This window comes from Lygodium microphyllum, chromosome 7, assembly GCF_053477565.2.
Source record: "Lygodium microphyllum isolate KBCC chromosome 7, Lygodium_microphyllum_v1.1.10, whole genome shotgun sequence".
NCBI classification, from domain to species: Eukaryota; Viridiplantae; Streptophyta; class Polypodiopsida; order Schizaeales; family Lygodiaceae; genus Lygodium; species Lygodium microphyllum.
In genome coordinates this window covers 152,309,333-152,326,586 of record NC_141141.1, presented here as the reverse complement: position 1 = coordinate 152,326,586, position 17,254 = coordinate 152,309,333, and the positions used below count along the sequence as shown (strand labels likewise).

General features: G+C 42.7%; 1 protein-coding gene across 3 annotated transcripts in view; it reads right to left on the bottom strand.

The window, feature by feature from the left end:
- Nucleotides 1-2,630: 2,630 nt before the first annotated feature.
- LOC148034089 (receptor-like cytosolic serine/threonine-protein kinase RBK2) overlaps nt 2,631-17,254 on the bottom strand; it is a 28,618-nt gene continuing 13,994 nt past the window's right edge. For 2 of the 3 annotated variants that reach the window (XM_087682081.1, XM_087682080.1), the window contains exons 8-12: nt 4,376-4,533; nt 4,218-4,297; nt 3,827-3,962; nt 3,362-3,511; nt 2,631-3,280 (exon numbers count right to left, since the gene is read on the bottom strand). In XM_087682081.1, the coding sequence (XP_087538207.1) occupies nt 3,113-3,280; nt 3,362-3,511; nt 3,827-3,962; nt 4,218-4,297; nt 4,376-4,533 (692 nt within the window). In that variant the 3' untranslated portion in view covers nt 2,631-3,112. The remainder of the gene's footprint in view (nt 3,281-3,361; nt 3,512-3,826; nt 3,963-4,217; nt 4,298-4,375; nt 4,534-17,254) is intronic. The other variant, XR_015691429.1, reaches the window with a different exon arrangement.

The following is a 17,254-nucleotide window of genomic DNA, read 5'->3' as shown; positions in this document are numbered from 1 at the left end:
TGCTCTTAATCTTCAACGCATAGTGATTAATAGACAAATTGCCACACTTGACATTGTTTAGCCCAAACTTCAATTGTAACTTTCTAACTTTGATATATGTACCAAACAACTTGACCAAGTTATTCCATGCTTTTTGCAGTGATATATCTACATCATCTATATGCCCAATCATATTATCTAAAACACCGATTGAAAGTCAATACATAACTTTTGGAGCACCATAATTCCATTCCTTAAATAACTTGGCTTACTCATATATGGCATTTTCTTTCACTAACTATGAAGTCTTAACATTATCTCCTTCAATGTTGTCCCAATAACCTTTACCGATAAGAAAGTTGGTCAATCTAAACTTCCAAGTATGGAAGTTATGCTTGTCAAGCTTATCACTAACAATTTGATTAAATCTCTCAAAAATTATACAACAAAACCCAAAATTTTACTTTTATCAACAATCTACTAATTTAGACAAAGTGTCACCTATATTAAATTTAATACACAAGCATATCCTAAGCAATACTTGTAATGTCTGATAGTCTATATATACTATCTACTATATCCAATGCATGCACCATGTTTGCAAAATGACAAAGTTTGTAGAGTTCCCAAATCTTACCAAATTCGCATATGAACAACTTGTAACTCCCAAACGAAGATAAAATGAACCTAGAATATGAATCTAACAACATAAACTCAAATGAGATATCTATTACGCTTCCTTAAGCACTCCAAGCTCACAAAGATTATTCCTCAATTTGAGATCATATGAGAGAGATCTTCACAAGTATACCTCATAGTAGGGATTTCTTATAGACTCTTGTACTTACAACTCACTCCTCCTCATTTAGACATTATTGTGATACGGGAGGCACAAAGATTGTGATGTTGCAAGACACACAACACATGGAGAATGCACACAAGATTGAAAGCTAAAAATCCTAATATTATTTCTTATTCTTCTTTTCCACTATGATGGTCTACCAAGAATAAAGAGATAGCACAACATACACAATATATAAGCCATTTATATTGTGGACTCGCTAACTAGAAAGATGACTAGATATATATTGTGTAACTTCGGTAGATGGACTAACTAATATCTAGTTATGAAGTATTATTGAAAGTATATGTTGATGCAAGTATTGTCAATGATATAAATGCAAAAACAACCGCCCAAGTGCATGAGTGTCAACTCATGTTGAGCTTGACATCTCAACACTCCTTTGTAGGGGTGATTTCTACATCCATTAAAAGATTTAAGACTTAGCTAGATCAAGGTATAAACTTGGATATCCAAAATCTTTATCTATGCATCATCATTGCCTAAACCTTGAGATCATATATATATTTGTCTTATCCATACACGAGACATAGAAAAAAAAAACATATATATATATATATATATATATGTATATATATATATATATGTATATATATATATATATATATATATATATATATGTATATATATATATATATTGGATAGGAATGCACTTTCAACATCTAAGTAAGTTTGCTACTAGTTGTTTGGTTTCTACCACAATGTAAAACAATACATTGTAATTCTTGAACGAGGAAAGGACAAACACCTAACCCTTACTTATGAATTTTCAAAGAGTATTGTGCCAAATATTCACCATGCTAGCATGGTTTTATGTTTCATGTTTAGTGAGTGCTTCTACGTAGTCTCCACGCTACATGTAGATCAATCTTATGTTTTGACATTATCTTGTCTAATGTCTTTGTTTGGGTTCCTTTTGTTGTGATGGGTGGTTGGATGATCGTGGCTCTTATTTATGTGCTTAACCATGGCATCATGATTCTTTGACCCAAAAGTAGTTTTACATTTACATTTCTCTCATATCGTATATCATAATAGCTTTTAGCCTACTTACATAACAATGTAAGGTCAAGACGGAAATTGTATCTTTGGTATTTGTATTGTACGCTAACAAGGTTTGTGATGCCTGTTTCTTTAAATCCACATTCCCAAAAGTATAAATTGTTTCATCTTTATATGAAGATGACAAATTTCAACCTATTCTTACATATCTATATACCTACATGCTAACAAATATCATTGCTAGAATGACGCTTTAAGAGAGTGAAGCGCTCGATAGCATACGATAAGGATAACTAGGACAAGAGCATGTTTGTCTAAGCTGCTTGCTATATGCGTCTTAAAAGCTTATACAACAGGAAACTTGGTCGAGATTTTGTTTCCTACCTTGTTCCAAAACGTGTGGCTAGTACAACTCTTTCATACGTAGAACTTTCTTGCTTGAGACTTGTGAAAATACCCTTTTAGGCTGGCATTGAACGAAACAGATCTTGAAGCCGGTTAAACGCTTTAGCCTGCAAGTTTTCGCCGGTTTAGGGTATGGATCTTGCTTAGACGGCTGATTACCAGGCCCCTTTGTGCTTACATCAAATTAAAATTTCCCCTCCTAATTTTTCACCGGGGGGGAAACTTCTAATCCACTTCCTTTTCTTCAAGTTTTGGCCTGCAAAAATTAATTACCAGGGGACATTGGATAAGACTGGAAGTGCTGCTGGTCGCTTTTCCAATTGTTAAACTGGATCAAGATTAGCACTTACAAAGCTTCTTGATGACAGTACAAAACGTGATCGGAAATTGTAAATGATTTGCAATCAATTGATTATCACTATCCGGATTTCCTCTCTTGGCGAGTCAATGGAAACCACAGATAAATCGGACAAATGTCCCTAAGGAATCTACCCTGCTGGGTTGCAGCTTAACCTGGGAATCGAATGGGTGTTGTATTACAGTGAGAATTATTGGTCAATAAGGGTACTGACAACGAATAAATACAATGGAGCCTTGAAACATTCTTTACCAAAAAAACATACCATAAGGCATGAGCCTATGAGTTTTGAAATAGAAGGGTTGGAGAAGAGCAGTTCTTTAATGGTACAGCCTCACCCTCCCTTTATCTATCCTTTGTTTGTTTTTGTTTCTCTTCTGGAAGAACATCTTCTGTGGGGAGGTTTGAGGATGGATAGCTTTTTGCCTTTTTCACTTTAGCAGGGTTGAGCAACTAAGCTTGTAAACCTGGCACAAAAAAGTCAAAATTGTTGCAAAACGAAGCTCTCAGAACTGCAGAGCTATTTCTCGATGTCGCTGAAGGTCATCGCGATAGTTTATACAGCTATAGTCACCATCAAATGTGGGGTCCTGGAGGTAAAATGACTGGGACGATAACATACTCAGGGAGTCTGCTCTATCTGAACTGAGCTCGTCAGTTAACAGTTCCAAGACCTGCAATAACACACTAAGTACCTTCAGACAACAAAACACCCCAAGTTATTATGAGTTTGCATTGCAACCCTGGCCACAGACCTGACTCATACAAGGACGGCAAAGTGGAGAGTGCTGTATGCATAGAGCTGCTGCCATCATCGTACATTGCATTTCTTGTGGATCAAAACTACCATTAAGTCGAGGATCCACAAGTTCATCCATCTTTAAGCCTTCCAAGAGAGGTCTTGCCTATGCATCACAATCAAAAAAGGTTGAATTAGGATTTGAAAGTGTTTTGCAAGTCTTAAGGCAGAATTATGAGCCAAATCTTCTGCCATGTCTTTTATCAATATCGTGACACATTGATAAGGGTTCTTGGGAGGCCACAAAAGCCTATAGTGAGAAAGTTGAGCATCCAGAAGCATAAGGGAGTGCATCTTTTTTCCATAGAAAGTTGAGAATCCGTAGTACGAGGGAGTGCATCCCCTGTTCCATTGGATGGCAGGACATTTATCACTGGTCAGTTGGTCACGCATCCTAATATAGGTGGTACTTCTTTCTTACCCAGATTATCAAGCTTGATTGAGGACCTTCTATTGGTTTACGGCCAGTGATAAGCTCTAGTAAGAGCACCCCAAATGCAAAAACATCAGTCTTCTCATCAACGATTCCATGCATGAAGTACTCTGGGGCAAGATACCTGCCAAAACCATGTAGCTTTTGACTCAACTTTATCAAGAATTATCACAGGCACAGGATGCAAATAATGTGTTCAGAAGCTCCCACATATCCACATACTTTATTCTTTGGAATGCTTTTGACCCAACTTTATCAAGAATTATCACAGGTGTAGGACGCAAATAATGTGTTCAGAAGCTCCCACATATCCACATAGTTTATTCTTTGGAATGCTTGTTTATTCATAAATGTTATAATGTATAGATGATGCACATACCCAAAGGTGCCTTCAATTGGAGTCAATACGTGGTGGGAACATTGATTAGGTAACCATTTTGCAAGGCCGAAGTCGGATATCTGCAAGTACAAACTATCGTATCAAGATGTCTTATCCTTGGGAGCCTGGCACTGTGAGGATATCAGAGACAAACCAACCTGTGGTTTGAAGTCTGGACCTAACAAAATATTGGAAGCTTTTATGTCTCTGTGAATGATACGTCGCTGGCATCCTGTGTGCAGATAGTTCAGACCCCGAGCAGTGCCTACTGCGATGTTGTATCTTACCCTCCATTCTAAAACGGGAAGTCTTCCACCTGGTCATAAAATCAAATGGCACCTTATTCTAGCATTCTATTATGAGCATCTACAGACAAGCAGAAATAATGATAAAGCAAAAGTTTTGCCTCTCAAACATCTGTTCAACGTAATTTATATTGGTCTATTCCTACCATCACTGCCTATACTCGCGACCTTGGTGAGTATACATGTGGACTTAAAACATATTTCTGTGATATACAGAAGCATTCACAATATAATCCCATGGCCAGTAACATTACTGAACAGAAATAAGATTTTGAGCTCTGATGAGTCGACTAATTTTTCCCACAAGCTCTTATGATATAGCTGAATTCCAGTTTCAGGGCTGGTTTCTATGAATGTAGCTCATGTGCAATCAAGTTTCAAGTGCAAACAGCACAATGTTTAGGATCAGTTCACACAAGGCTAAAACAAAATAAGATGGCAACAAACATAATATACACCAACTGTCCTACGGTGTTGGCCAGCTGAGTCTGACTTCATATGAATTGTGGTAACCCCTTGACAACTGCAACTATAGTTGTTAGCCCTGTGTTTTGTTTAATGCTTTCAGCTCTCTTCTAGCTATTTCAGTTGCTAATGTTACTCTTTAGCTTTGCTTTTCACTTCTGTGCATCATCACTGTTTGCCAAAATTCAAATCTGAGTAAAAATAAATGCCTGTGATACTCAACAAGAACTGCTACTGCAAAATCTGCTTGTGACCAATTTGTCACTGATCCAGCTTTAATGCATCCTTCGTGATCAGGGTTTTGGGCTGGTCATCACCAAAACACATCTTGCACAAGCAAGGTTCAAGAAATGGCTAAATTTAAAACAACAGCACATAGAGACAAGGGTAAATCTCTCGTGATGTCCGACTTTTCAACACATTATATGTTCCAGCGATCACTACTTTGATGCCGTAACAAACAAGGAGTGAGATCCAATCACATCAATCACATATTGGCATCAAAAGAATACCTGAAGCCCAATTATTTAACATTCCATAATGATCAATCACTAACCATCCCCAGGATCTATCTCCATCACACACCATATAGTCTGTTATCACACTTCATCAACCAAGAATAGGGCCCATCACATTGCACGCAAGATTGTGCCCGTGACATCCCACTCAAGAGTATGCAAATCAATATTATCAAAGTTTGCTGGAGAAAAGAAAAGAAAACAAAAACACCACGCCAAAGATCTATTAAGATCAGAGCCTTGGTTGGAATAGAAGTCCATGACTAACAAGGTTATTAATCCAATATCCCTGACCTAACCTTCTTTGTAGACACAACTTGCAGTCAAAACTGAGAACGATAGAGGCTCAAAGTGGTTAATCTACACAACTTAGTGGGCGGCTACGTGAGTAAAGGTATAGCCAACAATCCCAACATAGTACTTTCAGCACATACCCCTCCCCATCAGCAGCCTACTGGGCCACTACTGTATCCCAAGTGCGGGCATCCCATACCACCGGCTCAAACCTCCCATGTATAGGCGTGTCAGCTACTGGGCCTAAAATCTAGGAGCAGTGATCACATAATGATTAGGGACCTTGAGTCCTATAAATGCGACTAAGCTGCCCTAACCCTAAAGTACCCCTAGTGCATTCGCACTAGGTCGCTTTATGACTCAAGCTTGTGACCAATGTGTTCGTGCCACCCACACATTGGTCACAACCTTGAGTCATAAAGTGACCTAGAGGCCAGTGCGAATACACTGGGGGCACTTTAAGGTGAGGACTCAAGTCTATAAAAAGGTTTGTTTATTTTGTCAAATATTTCCAAGAGTCCAAAGATGAACGATATGCTGAAATCTCTCCGAGATGATGGCTGCTATCAAAACGACTGTAGGGCAGCCAGCTGGAGGAGAAGACGTAAGCGTAAGAATATCTGATGAAGATCTCTCCATGCAAGTGGCTGCAAACGGGCAACTACTAGGCAGCCCTTCAGGAGTGAAGCAAACACAAAAACGCATGTATCTGACATAGAGCTGATAAAGAGGTGTAACCTACTATAAATGGCCTGAATCTGTTGGAAACGAAGCCTGATGTTGACATGAGGTGAGGAGGACCAACGCCAAATCATATAGGCTGCAAAACGCTAGGTGGAGACAGATGCAGAAGCCACGAACCCTAATGTCCTCCTTGCAGGGTGTGAAAAGCAATGGAGAGGATGGAGAAAGGAAAGAGTAATATGGAAGACAAAGATATAACGTTGTCAAGTGTTTTTGTATACATTGAAAACCCCTAGAAAAAGTGTAGATAGGTTGGATTTTTGTTAGCTTAGATGTTTGTGTGATCATTTGTTTTGTTGATTTGAAGTTGGATTTTTTGTGTTTGTCTAGCTTAGGAATTGTTTTTATTTTTTTGTTTGGATTCTTTGAGTATGGAAACTTGATAGCCTTGGTTGAGATTGGAGTTTTCTAGATAGGTTGGAGCTAGAATTTGTTGGAAGCTGCTGAACATTTTGGAACAAGTATATTTTCTTGCCTAGACTCTTGCACATCACAAGGAATTGTGGGTTCACAAGCGTTTCACATTGCACTCTGTTGAGAGTCATCTCCTACCACGTCAGCAGTGCCACATAGCAGTTTTGCCATGTGGCTGCAGTCGGACGGTCTGACAGCCGAGCAGACCTGGTTATTTCGGGTATTTTTTAGGCATTCTTTTCAGCCTTTATAAGGCTGAGTTTGAGTTTCCAGCATACTTCTACACTTGTATCTGACAGATTTCAGCCTGCTGGTGACGGAGACAGCACTCGGGACTGACGGAGATCGAGGTCCTCAAGGTGGAGACATACGCAGATATTCTCTATGCACCCGTGTATAATTCTGCATCACTATACAGCATTCTTCACTGCAGATTTTCTATGTTTCACTATCTCTTTCTCTCTCTCTCTTCTCTCTCTGTTCACTCTTTGTCACGGTCATTTGCTTCCACATTGCTTCACTCTGACATGGTATCAAAGCATTGAAGGACTTGGACCTATCTGAAGAGGAGTTTTCAGCGTAACACAAGGCTGCGTTTTCAGCGTTCAAGTGCGAGCAGGTGGGCTGCGCATCAAAACAAGGCTGACGCGAGCGTGGGCGTGGGCGTGCGAGGAAAGAGAAGATTTGGTGAAGCTACTGCTGTTTTTCTGCTGTTAGAGAAGGAAGAAGGCTGTGTTTTTGGCCTTCAAGTGCAGATTTTACCTTTTCATTGCCTCCGGCAACTGAATTGGACAAGCACAAGGCTCGCCTTGTTGCTAAAGGTTTTGCATAGCACCCCAGGTGTTGACTTTCATGATACTTTTGCCCCTACAGCTCGCATGGCGACTATTCGTGCTGTTCTTGCCTTGGTTGGTCATAGAAGATGGCTTGTTTTTCAGTTGGATGTGAAGTCGGCCTTCTTGAATGGTAATTTGAAAAAGGAGATCTATGTAGAGCAACCTCTTGTCTTTGTTTCCTCAAATGGGACGGTTTACAGGTTAAAGAAGGCCTTGTATGGCCTGAAGCTGAATTGTCGGTCCATTTTTACTCCTATGGATTCAAACTGGAAGGACACTTCAAACGCAGCTTCTCCTTTGGCAGATACTACTCACTACCATCAGCTGATTGGCTCATTGATTTGGCTCCTAAACACACGAGTTGATCTATGTTTTGTTGTAGGTCTCTTGGCTAGGTTCATGAGTGCACCTCAACAGGTGCATTGGCAAGCTGCTCAAAGGATACTTCGGTTTCTCAGGGGAATATCAACCTTGGAATTTTCTATCCAGCAAGTACAGGTGCTTCTAATCTTGTTCTTGCACGTTGGAGTGATTCAGATTGGGCTGGCGATGTGGATCAAAGGCGGTCTACTACAAGTTATTGTTTTACCTTGGGTGCTGGTGCTATCTCTTAGAGTAAGCAAGAAGCAGCCCACGATAGCCTTATCTTCGACTGAGGCTGAGTATCAGGCTACATCTTCTACCACATGTGAGATTGTGTGGCTTCGGTGGTTGTTGGAGGAGCTTGGTTGCTCCCAGACTCGTCCTACTATCTTGCGGTGCCAGAATAAGAGTTGCATTGCTTTGGCACAGAATCCCGTATTCCATGCCTGGACAAAGCACATAGAGATCCAGTATCACTTCATCAAGGAAAAGCTTCTAGATGCGACCATTGATATGGAGTACTGTAAGACTGAAGACAATCTTGCAGATTTGTTTACGAAGTCACTTCCCCAGGCTTTACTTCATCGACATTCCAAATCCCTGCATCTGCTGCCTTGTCCAGGATCTAAGAGGGGATGTTGAGAATCATCTCCTACCACGTCAATAGTGCCACATGGCAGTTTTGCCACGTGGCTGCAGTCGGACTGTCCAACTACATTAATGCAGTCGACCTGGTTATTTCAGGTATTTCTCAGGCATTCTTTTCAGCCTTTATAAGGCTGAGTTTCCAGCAGACTTCTACACTTGTATCTACAGATTTCAGCCTGCTAATGACGTAGACAACACTCAGGATTGACGAAGATCGAGGTCCTCAAGGCGGAGACATACGCAGATACTCTCTCTGCACCCGTGTATAATTCTACATCCTTATACAGCATTCTACACTCTAGATTTTCTGCGTTTCTCTCTTTCTCTCTCTCTCTTCTCTCTCTTCACTCTTTGTCACGGTCATTCGCTTCCGCATTGCTTCACTCGGACACACTCAAGGGACGTCTCTTGATTTTATCAATTACTTCCATGCCATGGGTTGGGTTGATGCATGATTTGCACCATCATTGAGCATTAGCACAGCATGATGCTTGTTGTAGCTATATGCAGTAAAATTTAGATCCACACGCACCTAAGAGAGCACCTTCATTGTGCACGCACAAGAGCTGGGATATTCATCACTCAAATAAGAATTTCTGGATGAGTGGGAAAGGTGGTTGTGTGAGTTTGAGGGTCGTGAAGGATGCCTTCAGTTGTAAGTTGGGTTGTTTTCTTGGTCAACATCATGAGGACCATTTTTTGAGTGAAAGTGAGGTTTTGGGAGGGTGGAGTGGAGTAAAACATTTCCTTGCTAAGTGATGTGAGGTGAAATAAAGGATTTAATCTAACCAAGAAACTGTGTTTGCATCTAGCATGATACACATGCACATGTAGATAGGCTAGGCACTCTATTTTTCAGTGCATCCATCTTTTTGTGTAGAGCATTGCTTGTTTGATTGCATAGCATGGATCAAACGTTGCATCTTTTCTCAAATCGTGTTTGATTGAGCACATAGTATATTTTCGAAGCATATTTCTACTCAGTCAACATTGCATGAAACCGAAATTAGGAGGACAAAAGTAGATTATGATTTATCATCAAAAGAGCAAGTGCAGGTGCTATGAAGGAAAAAAATTGGATGATATATCAATGTCAAGTTTGGAGTAAAGGGAGACATTTGGAAACATCAATCTGATTTGGTACTTTAAGATGAAGCTCATAGTGAACTCAAAAATGTATTAGTTATAGGAGGTCATTTTATTAGGGTTGCAGAACTTAAAGTGGTTGCATCAGCAAAGGGAGTTGTTGGGTCACAAGTTTTTGCAGCTTAAGATCAAGGTTATGATGATTTTCTTGGCAACTTTCAAGGACTTGCTTCTAGGGAACATGTAGACAAAAATATTCATGCTCAAAGGGGTTCAGTAGCAACTCAAGACTAGTAATTTTGGTGGCATTATTGGACCTATAGTGCTCATATTGCAAAGATTTGTAGACATTGTTCTGGGAATTTCAAAAGAGTCATTGAAAGTTTTTAGCCAAGAGTCATTTAATAACACTATCCAGTTGTTCAAAGATGCAGACTCTGATAAGGAGCAGATGACAATGATAGCATTGCCCATCATCACTATCTTCAGTGTCTTTCCATTTGTCAAATTCAACTCCTTCTGGTTTGATACAAATGATTCTTCCACTTTCTCCTATAGTTTTATCACTAAGCAACTCAATCGGCACATGTCTTTGGCCATGGAAGAGGACAACGACGCGTGTTGATTAATTCTCCGGTTGCAAGGACTGGCCGTCATCAGCAACAATATGAATGTGGATACCGCTTGGTTGCACGCTATGTACCTTTCCGATATAGGTCATGTAGAAGCAGCATAGAGCAAAGAATTGAGGTGCTTATGGTTACTACTCGGGGTGGGCCAAACTTGTTTTTCACCAAGAGAGGCTGGGAGACTGATGAAACTATTGAAGAAGTCCACATGCAAGAGGATGAGGAAGCCCATTCACAAAGTTATCCCTACAAAGGGCAAACGTTTTCAAATAAGTAAGAAAGCTTCTCAGCATATGATGACGACGACAGCCTGAGTATAGGTCTACTAGTAGTTCTATTTTTGTCAACAAGATTCCTTTGAATTCTCACAAGAGGGTATTGGAAATGCAACGTTTGAAGGAACTGAAAGCACATGAAGATCAGGTGAAATGAAATAGTAGCTCAAAGATTGAACAAATAGTGACAACTCAACTGCAAAATTTGTGAAGTGGCTTTTATCTCCTTCAGGTGGAGCTGTACGAAGTCATCTCTAAAGTACAGTACTATTCGACAGAAGGCATGCTCAACACTCATAGGTCGATGGTTTTGAGTTCAATTGTTTGGAATAGAGCGTATGCTTTTGGGCATTAATCAGCAGTATTAGATTTGAACGCAAAAGGTGGCAAAAAGGAAAACACGGAGGAAGAAAAAAACGTTTTGAAAAGCTTATAGCCTTTAAGTAAAACGAGTAAAGCTTTAAAGCTTTATAAAAAGCTTTAACGAATTGAAAAGCTTAAAGCTCTCAAAGCATAACTCAACGTGCTTGACACAAAAACTATTTAAAGGGGGGGGGAAGAAGTTGCAAGGGCCGTTTCCCGTGAATATCAAACTTGTATCTTGAGAGAGAAGAGAGAGAAGGATCCCATACATGTGTATGGATATTTTAGTTGATCAAACTCTTGAAAACACAAATACTGAAGAGTCAAAGTGTTGTACAATCCCAAAGAGGTACAAAGTGATTGTTATTCTGGAGTCCGGACTCAAGTTTAAATGTTTTGATGTTGTCAATGCTCTACCTTGAGTTTTATTTTATAAGTACTTGAGGCTACAAGAGACATATTTGGTCATTTTGTTTCATGTGTTGGTTGTGTAGTATTCATGAGATATTGAAAATTTTCATTTTGTGTTGAACATTAACAAAGCCAATTCCCTAACTCGCACTCCTTAACGTCCCATTTTCGGGTTGTGAGAGAGGCCAGTCTTCCATCACCGCTCGCTAAACATCCCATTTTTTATGCCCCCACTAGGAGTACTGAAATTGACTTTGTCCTAGTTGTTTGATTTGAGTATGACTTGTCAAAATGACTACGTGACCACAAAGACAGTAGGGTTTGCAAGGGGAAACACAGAGTGCGTACAAAAACACAAAGAGAGAAAAGAAACACAGAAGATGATGAAAGATGAATCATGCCAATGAACTAAATCCGATACAAGGGTCCCGTAGCACAAACGAAGCCCTGGAGTGCAAGAAGACTACTAAAGAAGCCTCTAAGTCTACGAACGCAGGATGAGGTGTTACCTAGATCAGGGAGACTCCCGTCGAAGGATAAGGAGCCTCTGAGTCTGCAAACGAAAGGATGAAGAGTGGTATCTATGAGCAAGGAGATAGCCCATGAAACCTCCGTCTGCAAACGCAAGCCTGATGAGGTGACGCCAGTTGCTGGGAGTGATGCCAGGTAGTAAGGATGAGCCAGATGCTGAAAACGCAGATGAAGACAGCCTCTGGGAGTGAAACGCCAACTGTGGAGTGACGTCAGACGGATGGGAAGCAGCCAGGAGCCAAACACAAGGTGCAACTGCCTCTGAAAAAGGTGACGCCAACTGGAGAGAGACGCCAAATGGTGAGGAACCTCCCTGGCGGCCAAATGCAAGGTGGAGCCGCCAAAAGGGTGGAGGATGACACCAGATAGGGTGGATGCTGATGCCAAGAGATTGTGGACTCCAAACACAAGGTGTAGGAGCATAGAAGATACTGTCGCCAACAATGGAGGATGCACATCAGCTGAAGAGGAGCACACTGCCACCATAAACACAGCCAATTGGAAATGACGGCTAGCGCCAAGAGAGTGTGGAGATGGTGGTAGGAGAGGAGAGAGAGAGAGATGATGGAAGAGAGAGAGTGTCAGAAGACTGACGAAGAGTGAGTGGGGAGTAGCGGACTGAAGGATCAACCGTAAGAAATGAATGAGAGAGTGGCCTATAAATAGGCACAGTTTGTCTACGGTGGTGCCCCTTTTTGGGGCTGCAACCCTAAATGCAAAACGCATAAACTCAATTTGCGGGTGAAGGGTGAAGGGTTCTCAATACCCCCTCTCAAACCCAAAAAGGGAAACAAGAGAAGAGTGAGGTGGAAATGCAATGTGACATGCCAAAGAATGCTCATGCAGCAGGTGCCACTTGGACAGTGTCCCTCCTAGGAAAATTGTTCACTTGCCCAAGCACCCTACTACAAAGATGATGAAATCATGCAATGCATAGGAGGAATGTCGGACTTTGGGTGGTGCCAAGAACCATAAGGATATGCCCGTACTCGATCTTGGGAGGCGGCTCCATGCTAACCAAAAGACCAAGAAGATCCACCTTGTAATCTAAGAATACCACCTGAAAGGAGACCTTTGAAGATAGTTAGGAGACTAAATGAGCTGTAGAACCTGAAAAACAACTTCGGGAGAGAAGCCACTAGCTCCATGACTCCATGCTGGAAGGAATACGAAGGCCTAGTCACCAAGTCGTTGCTGAAGATCCAAGGGGCTCCGATCTAAGTAGGTCCTCTAGATCCTAGGTATAAGTAGAGGAAATGACTGCTCAAAGGAGTGTTAGCATTACAGTCATCCCTTGGACAGGTTGTGTTAGGGTTTCTACACAGTTAGGGTTTGGTACAATAGACAGATTACAGAGCCACGTCAGCAACAGACAAAGTACAGTGCCACCTCAGCAGCCAGCCACGTCAGCAGATTGCGCAGGTGCCATGTGGCAGCCTGCAATGCAGTCAGACAGTATTTGGCATTATTTTATTGCAGTCAGCTGCATTTAATGCAGCCGACCTGTTTATTTTTATGCCTTTTCTTTCTGCTTTATATAGCAGTCCTCCAGCACATTGTTGACACATTATTCAATGATTTCAGATTCTGATCTTGAGATCTATTGGCTGAGACAGACTGTGCTCGGGCTGACGGAGATCGAGGTCATCAAGTCGGAGACATACGTAGCTATTTCCTCTGCCCGTTTGTGTATTTCTGCACTCTTATACAGCATACTACACCGCAAATTTTCTGTGTTTACAGTCTCCTCTCTCTCTCTCTCTTCTCTCTGTGTTCACTCTCTCTCAGTCTTTGTCCTACGCTTCCGCATCGTTGCACTCTAGCATGGTATCAGAGCGGTGAAGATGGACTGACTGAGGGCTGAACCTATCTGAAAAGGAGATTTCAGCACGACACAAGGCTGCGTTTTCAAGATTCGAGGGCGAGCGGGAGGGCTGCGCATCGGATCAAGGCTGAAGCGAGCGTGGGCGTGCGGGAAAGGAGTCTAATCGGTGAATTTGCTGCAGGTTATTGCTGTTCGAAGGGGAGGAAGGCTGCGTTTGAGGCCTTACATTGCGGATTTTACCTTTTCATCGCCTCCAGCGGGTGAAGAAGGTTTGGGCAGCGGAGGAACCAGCCCTAGAAGACCGCGTTTTCACAGTCAGAGGGGGCGGATTTTGCGTTTGTGCAGGTATTGCAGGTTAACATGTCTACATAGACTGATTTGGAGTTCCAGGCGATCATGGACAGGAAGGTGCCTGTCCTACCAGCTCTTCCATCGGATCAAAAGCTTGATGGTGACAATTACCGCATCTGGCGGGTGATGATGTTGGCCATTTTAGAGTCTTATGATTTGGTGGAACTGGTGATGGAGGAGATTAACACGCCCTCAGTGAGGGATGAGTCCAAACTCTCTTCCAATGCTCGTGCGGAGTTGACCAAGGCCCAGTCTCATTGGGACAAACTAAATGCCACGATTTGATCTTTTTTGTTTCTGTCTTGCACTACAGCCGTGATAGCTCACATCGAGCACTTGACGGTGGCTTGAGAAATATGGCTGGAGCTCGATCAGATGTACAACCGGATGACCCTGATGAAGAGGGTTTCTTTGGAGGTGCAGATGCGGACCTTGTCCCTGAATAAGTCTTCTTCGCTTTGGGAACACATCAACAAGCTTCGGCAGCTTCAGATACAGGTTCAAAATGCGGGGAAGCCTATTTCCTATGAAGACATGGCGATCACTTTACTATCCCAGTTGCCGCCACGATTCGGTACTTTTTATTCCGCTCTTATTGCATCAGGGCGGGAGTCGATCTTTGGTGGGAAGAGTTAGTTCCTATGGTCTTGGACCAGGAGGAATAATTGAAGGGACAGAATACTTCCAAATCGGAGGCATTGGTTAGTCAAGCCTCTTAGAAGAAGGGGAAGGACCAAAAGAATAAGAAGAAGGACAACAAATCCAAGAAGGACAAGGAGAAGGAATCGACTTGCCATATTTGTGGCAAGACCAGTCCTTGGAAGAAGGATTGCCCTGACAAAGACAAGAAGGATACCAAGAAGAAGGACACGAAGGATTTTGGAGCAATGGTTGCACCCTCATCAGCTACTTTTCTACACTTAGCAGTCATTGAGGACTCTACACCGAAGACTTCTGATGTTGCGATGACAGCTCCCCAGGCTCAAGAGTGGATTATGGATAGTGGTGCCTCACGGCACATGACTCCTTCTTCCGTTGGTGTTGCCCAATTTGCGACCTTCGCATGGGCAAATTCTCATTGGAGACAGCTCTTCTGTGTCTATTGTTGCACAGGGTGAGATGCAGCTTATTCCAGATGGACGTGGTGGTACCCACACCTCTGAGGTGTTGCATGTGCCACGTTGGGGTATCATTTACTTTCGGTCCATAAGATTTGTGTTCTTGGCCTCTTGGTGGAGTTTGACAGTGATACTATTTGAGTCCTTGATCGTGGATCGAGAAAGGTTCTCTCTGTAGGGTATGAGGAGAATGGCGTCTACAAATTGAAGTCTTCTTCAACTCTTACTTCTCTTCTTCTTACTTCTCAGACACAGTCCTAGTTATAACATGCTCGATTTGGCCACCTGAACTACGAGTACCTTCAAAAGGCGTCGCGAGGGTCGTTTGTCTAAGGATTGCCGGACATAGTGGTGAGCCATCAGCCATGTGTCTCCTGCATTCGTGGGAAACTGCATCGGGATGCGATTCCCAACAAAGCTTCTAAGCGGTCTACTTCACCCACGGAGCTTGTATCTACGAATCTTTGTGGCCCGATGAGAACCAAGTCCCTAAAGGGGAGCTTGTACTTTATGTTGATCGTAGATGACTACAACAGGATGAGTTGGGCCTATTTCTTGACTTTGAAGTCAAAGGCTTTCTCTCACTTCAAGGATTGGCTTCTCTTTGAGGAGAACCGTTCTGGCCCCGGCGATTGAAGACCTTGCGTTCAGACAAGGAAGGTGAATTTATGTCTAATGAGTTTGCTCATTTTTGTGCAGATAGGGGCATTCACCAGGAGTTTGCTAACACCAACACTCCCCAAGAGAATGGCATTTTGGAGCGGAAGAACCGAAGTGTAATCGAGATGGCATGCACCATGATGGAGCACCGACAAACACCTCAGTTTCTATGGGCCGAGATAGTGGCTACAACAGTTCACATCCTCAATCGATCTCCCACTTCGGCCATTGACAGGATGACACCTTTTAAGGCTTACTTCGGGACTAAGCCTGATGTCTCTTATTTCCAGATCTTTGGGTGTGACGCTTATGTGCACATTCCGAAGACACAGCGTGATAAGTTCGACGGCTTCCCGACGACAGGTTTTTGTTGGCTATAGCTCCCAGTCCCAAGGTTATCGTTTGTTTGATCCCGTCAAGCGGGATGTCTACACGAGCCGAGATGTGCGGTTCGTGGAAGTACTGGCCACAGAAAGGGGTGAGGAGCACCCCCTCCTTGGAGATCCAAGGGAGAGTTGGGCTCTCGAGACAGTTCCTTTGGAGCCTGAGCCTCTTGATGGAGATTCTTCTTCTGATTCAAAGTTTTCTCTTCCACCGGCCACCCCCCAGGAGTTTTCGCCAGTGGATGTTCCTGAGTCTTCAGCAGATGGACAGCGACGGGGAGAGGTTCATTCTCCTCCTCGTTGGACCCGTGACACATTCCGAGATTCAGGGATCGAGGGGGTCCCTGAGGAGTGGGAACCACAGGATGGACCGCGGAGGTCACGGAGAACCCAGGCACATTCTTCGGAGCTTGTTTGCTCCAACTATTGTTTGCTGACCCGTGTTATGCAGGATCATGAGCCCACTTCAGTGAAGGAGGCTTTGCAGCCTGATCATTGGCGGAAGGCCATGGAAGCCGAGTTGGAGGCTATTGAGAGGAATGGCACTTGGTCTCTTATGCCTCGTCCCTCTCACAAGCAGGTGATTGGTGTCAAGTGGGTCTTCCAGACCAAGTACCTTAGCGATGGTTCTTTGGACAAGCACAAGGCTCGCCTTGTTGCTAAAGGTTTTGCTCACCGCCCAGGCATTGATTTCCATGATACTTTTGCCCCCACTGCTCGTATGGCAACTATTCGAGCTGTTCTTGCCTTGGCTGGCCATAGGAGATGGCTTGTCTATCAGTTGGATGCGAAGTCGGCCTTTCTAAATGGTGACTTGC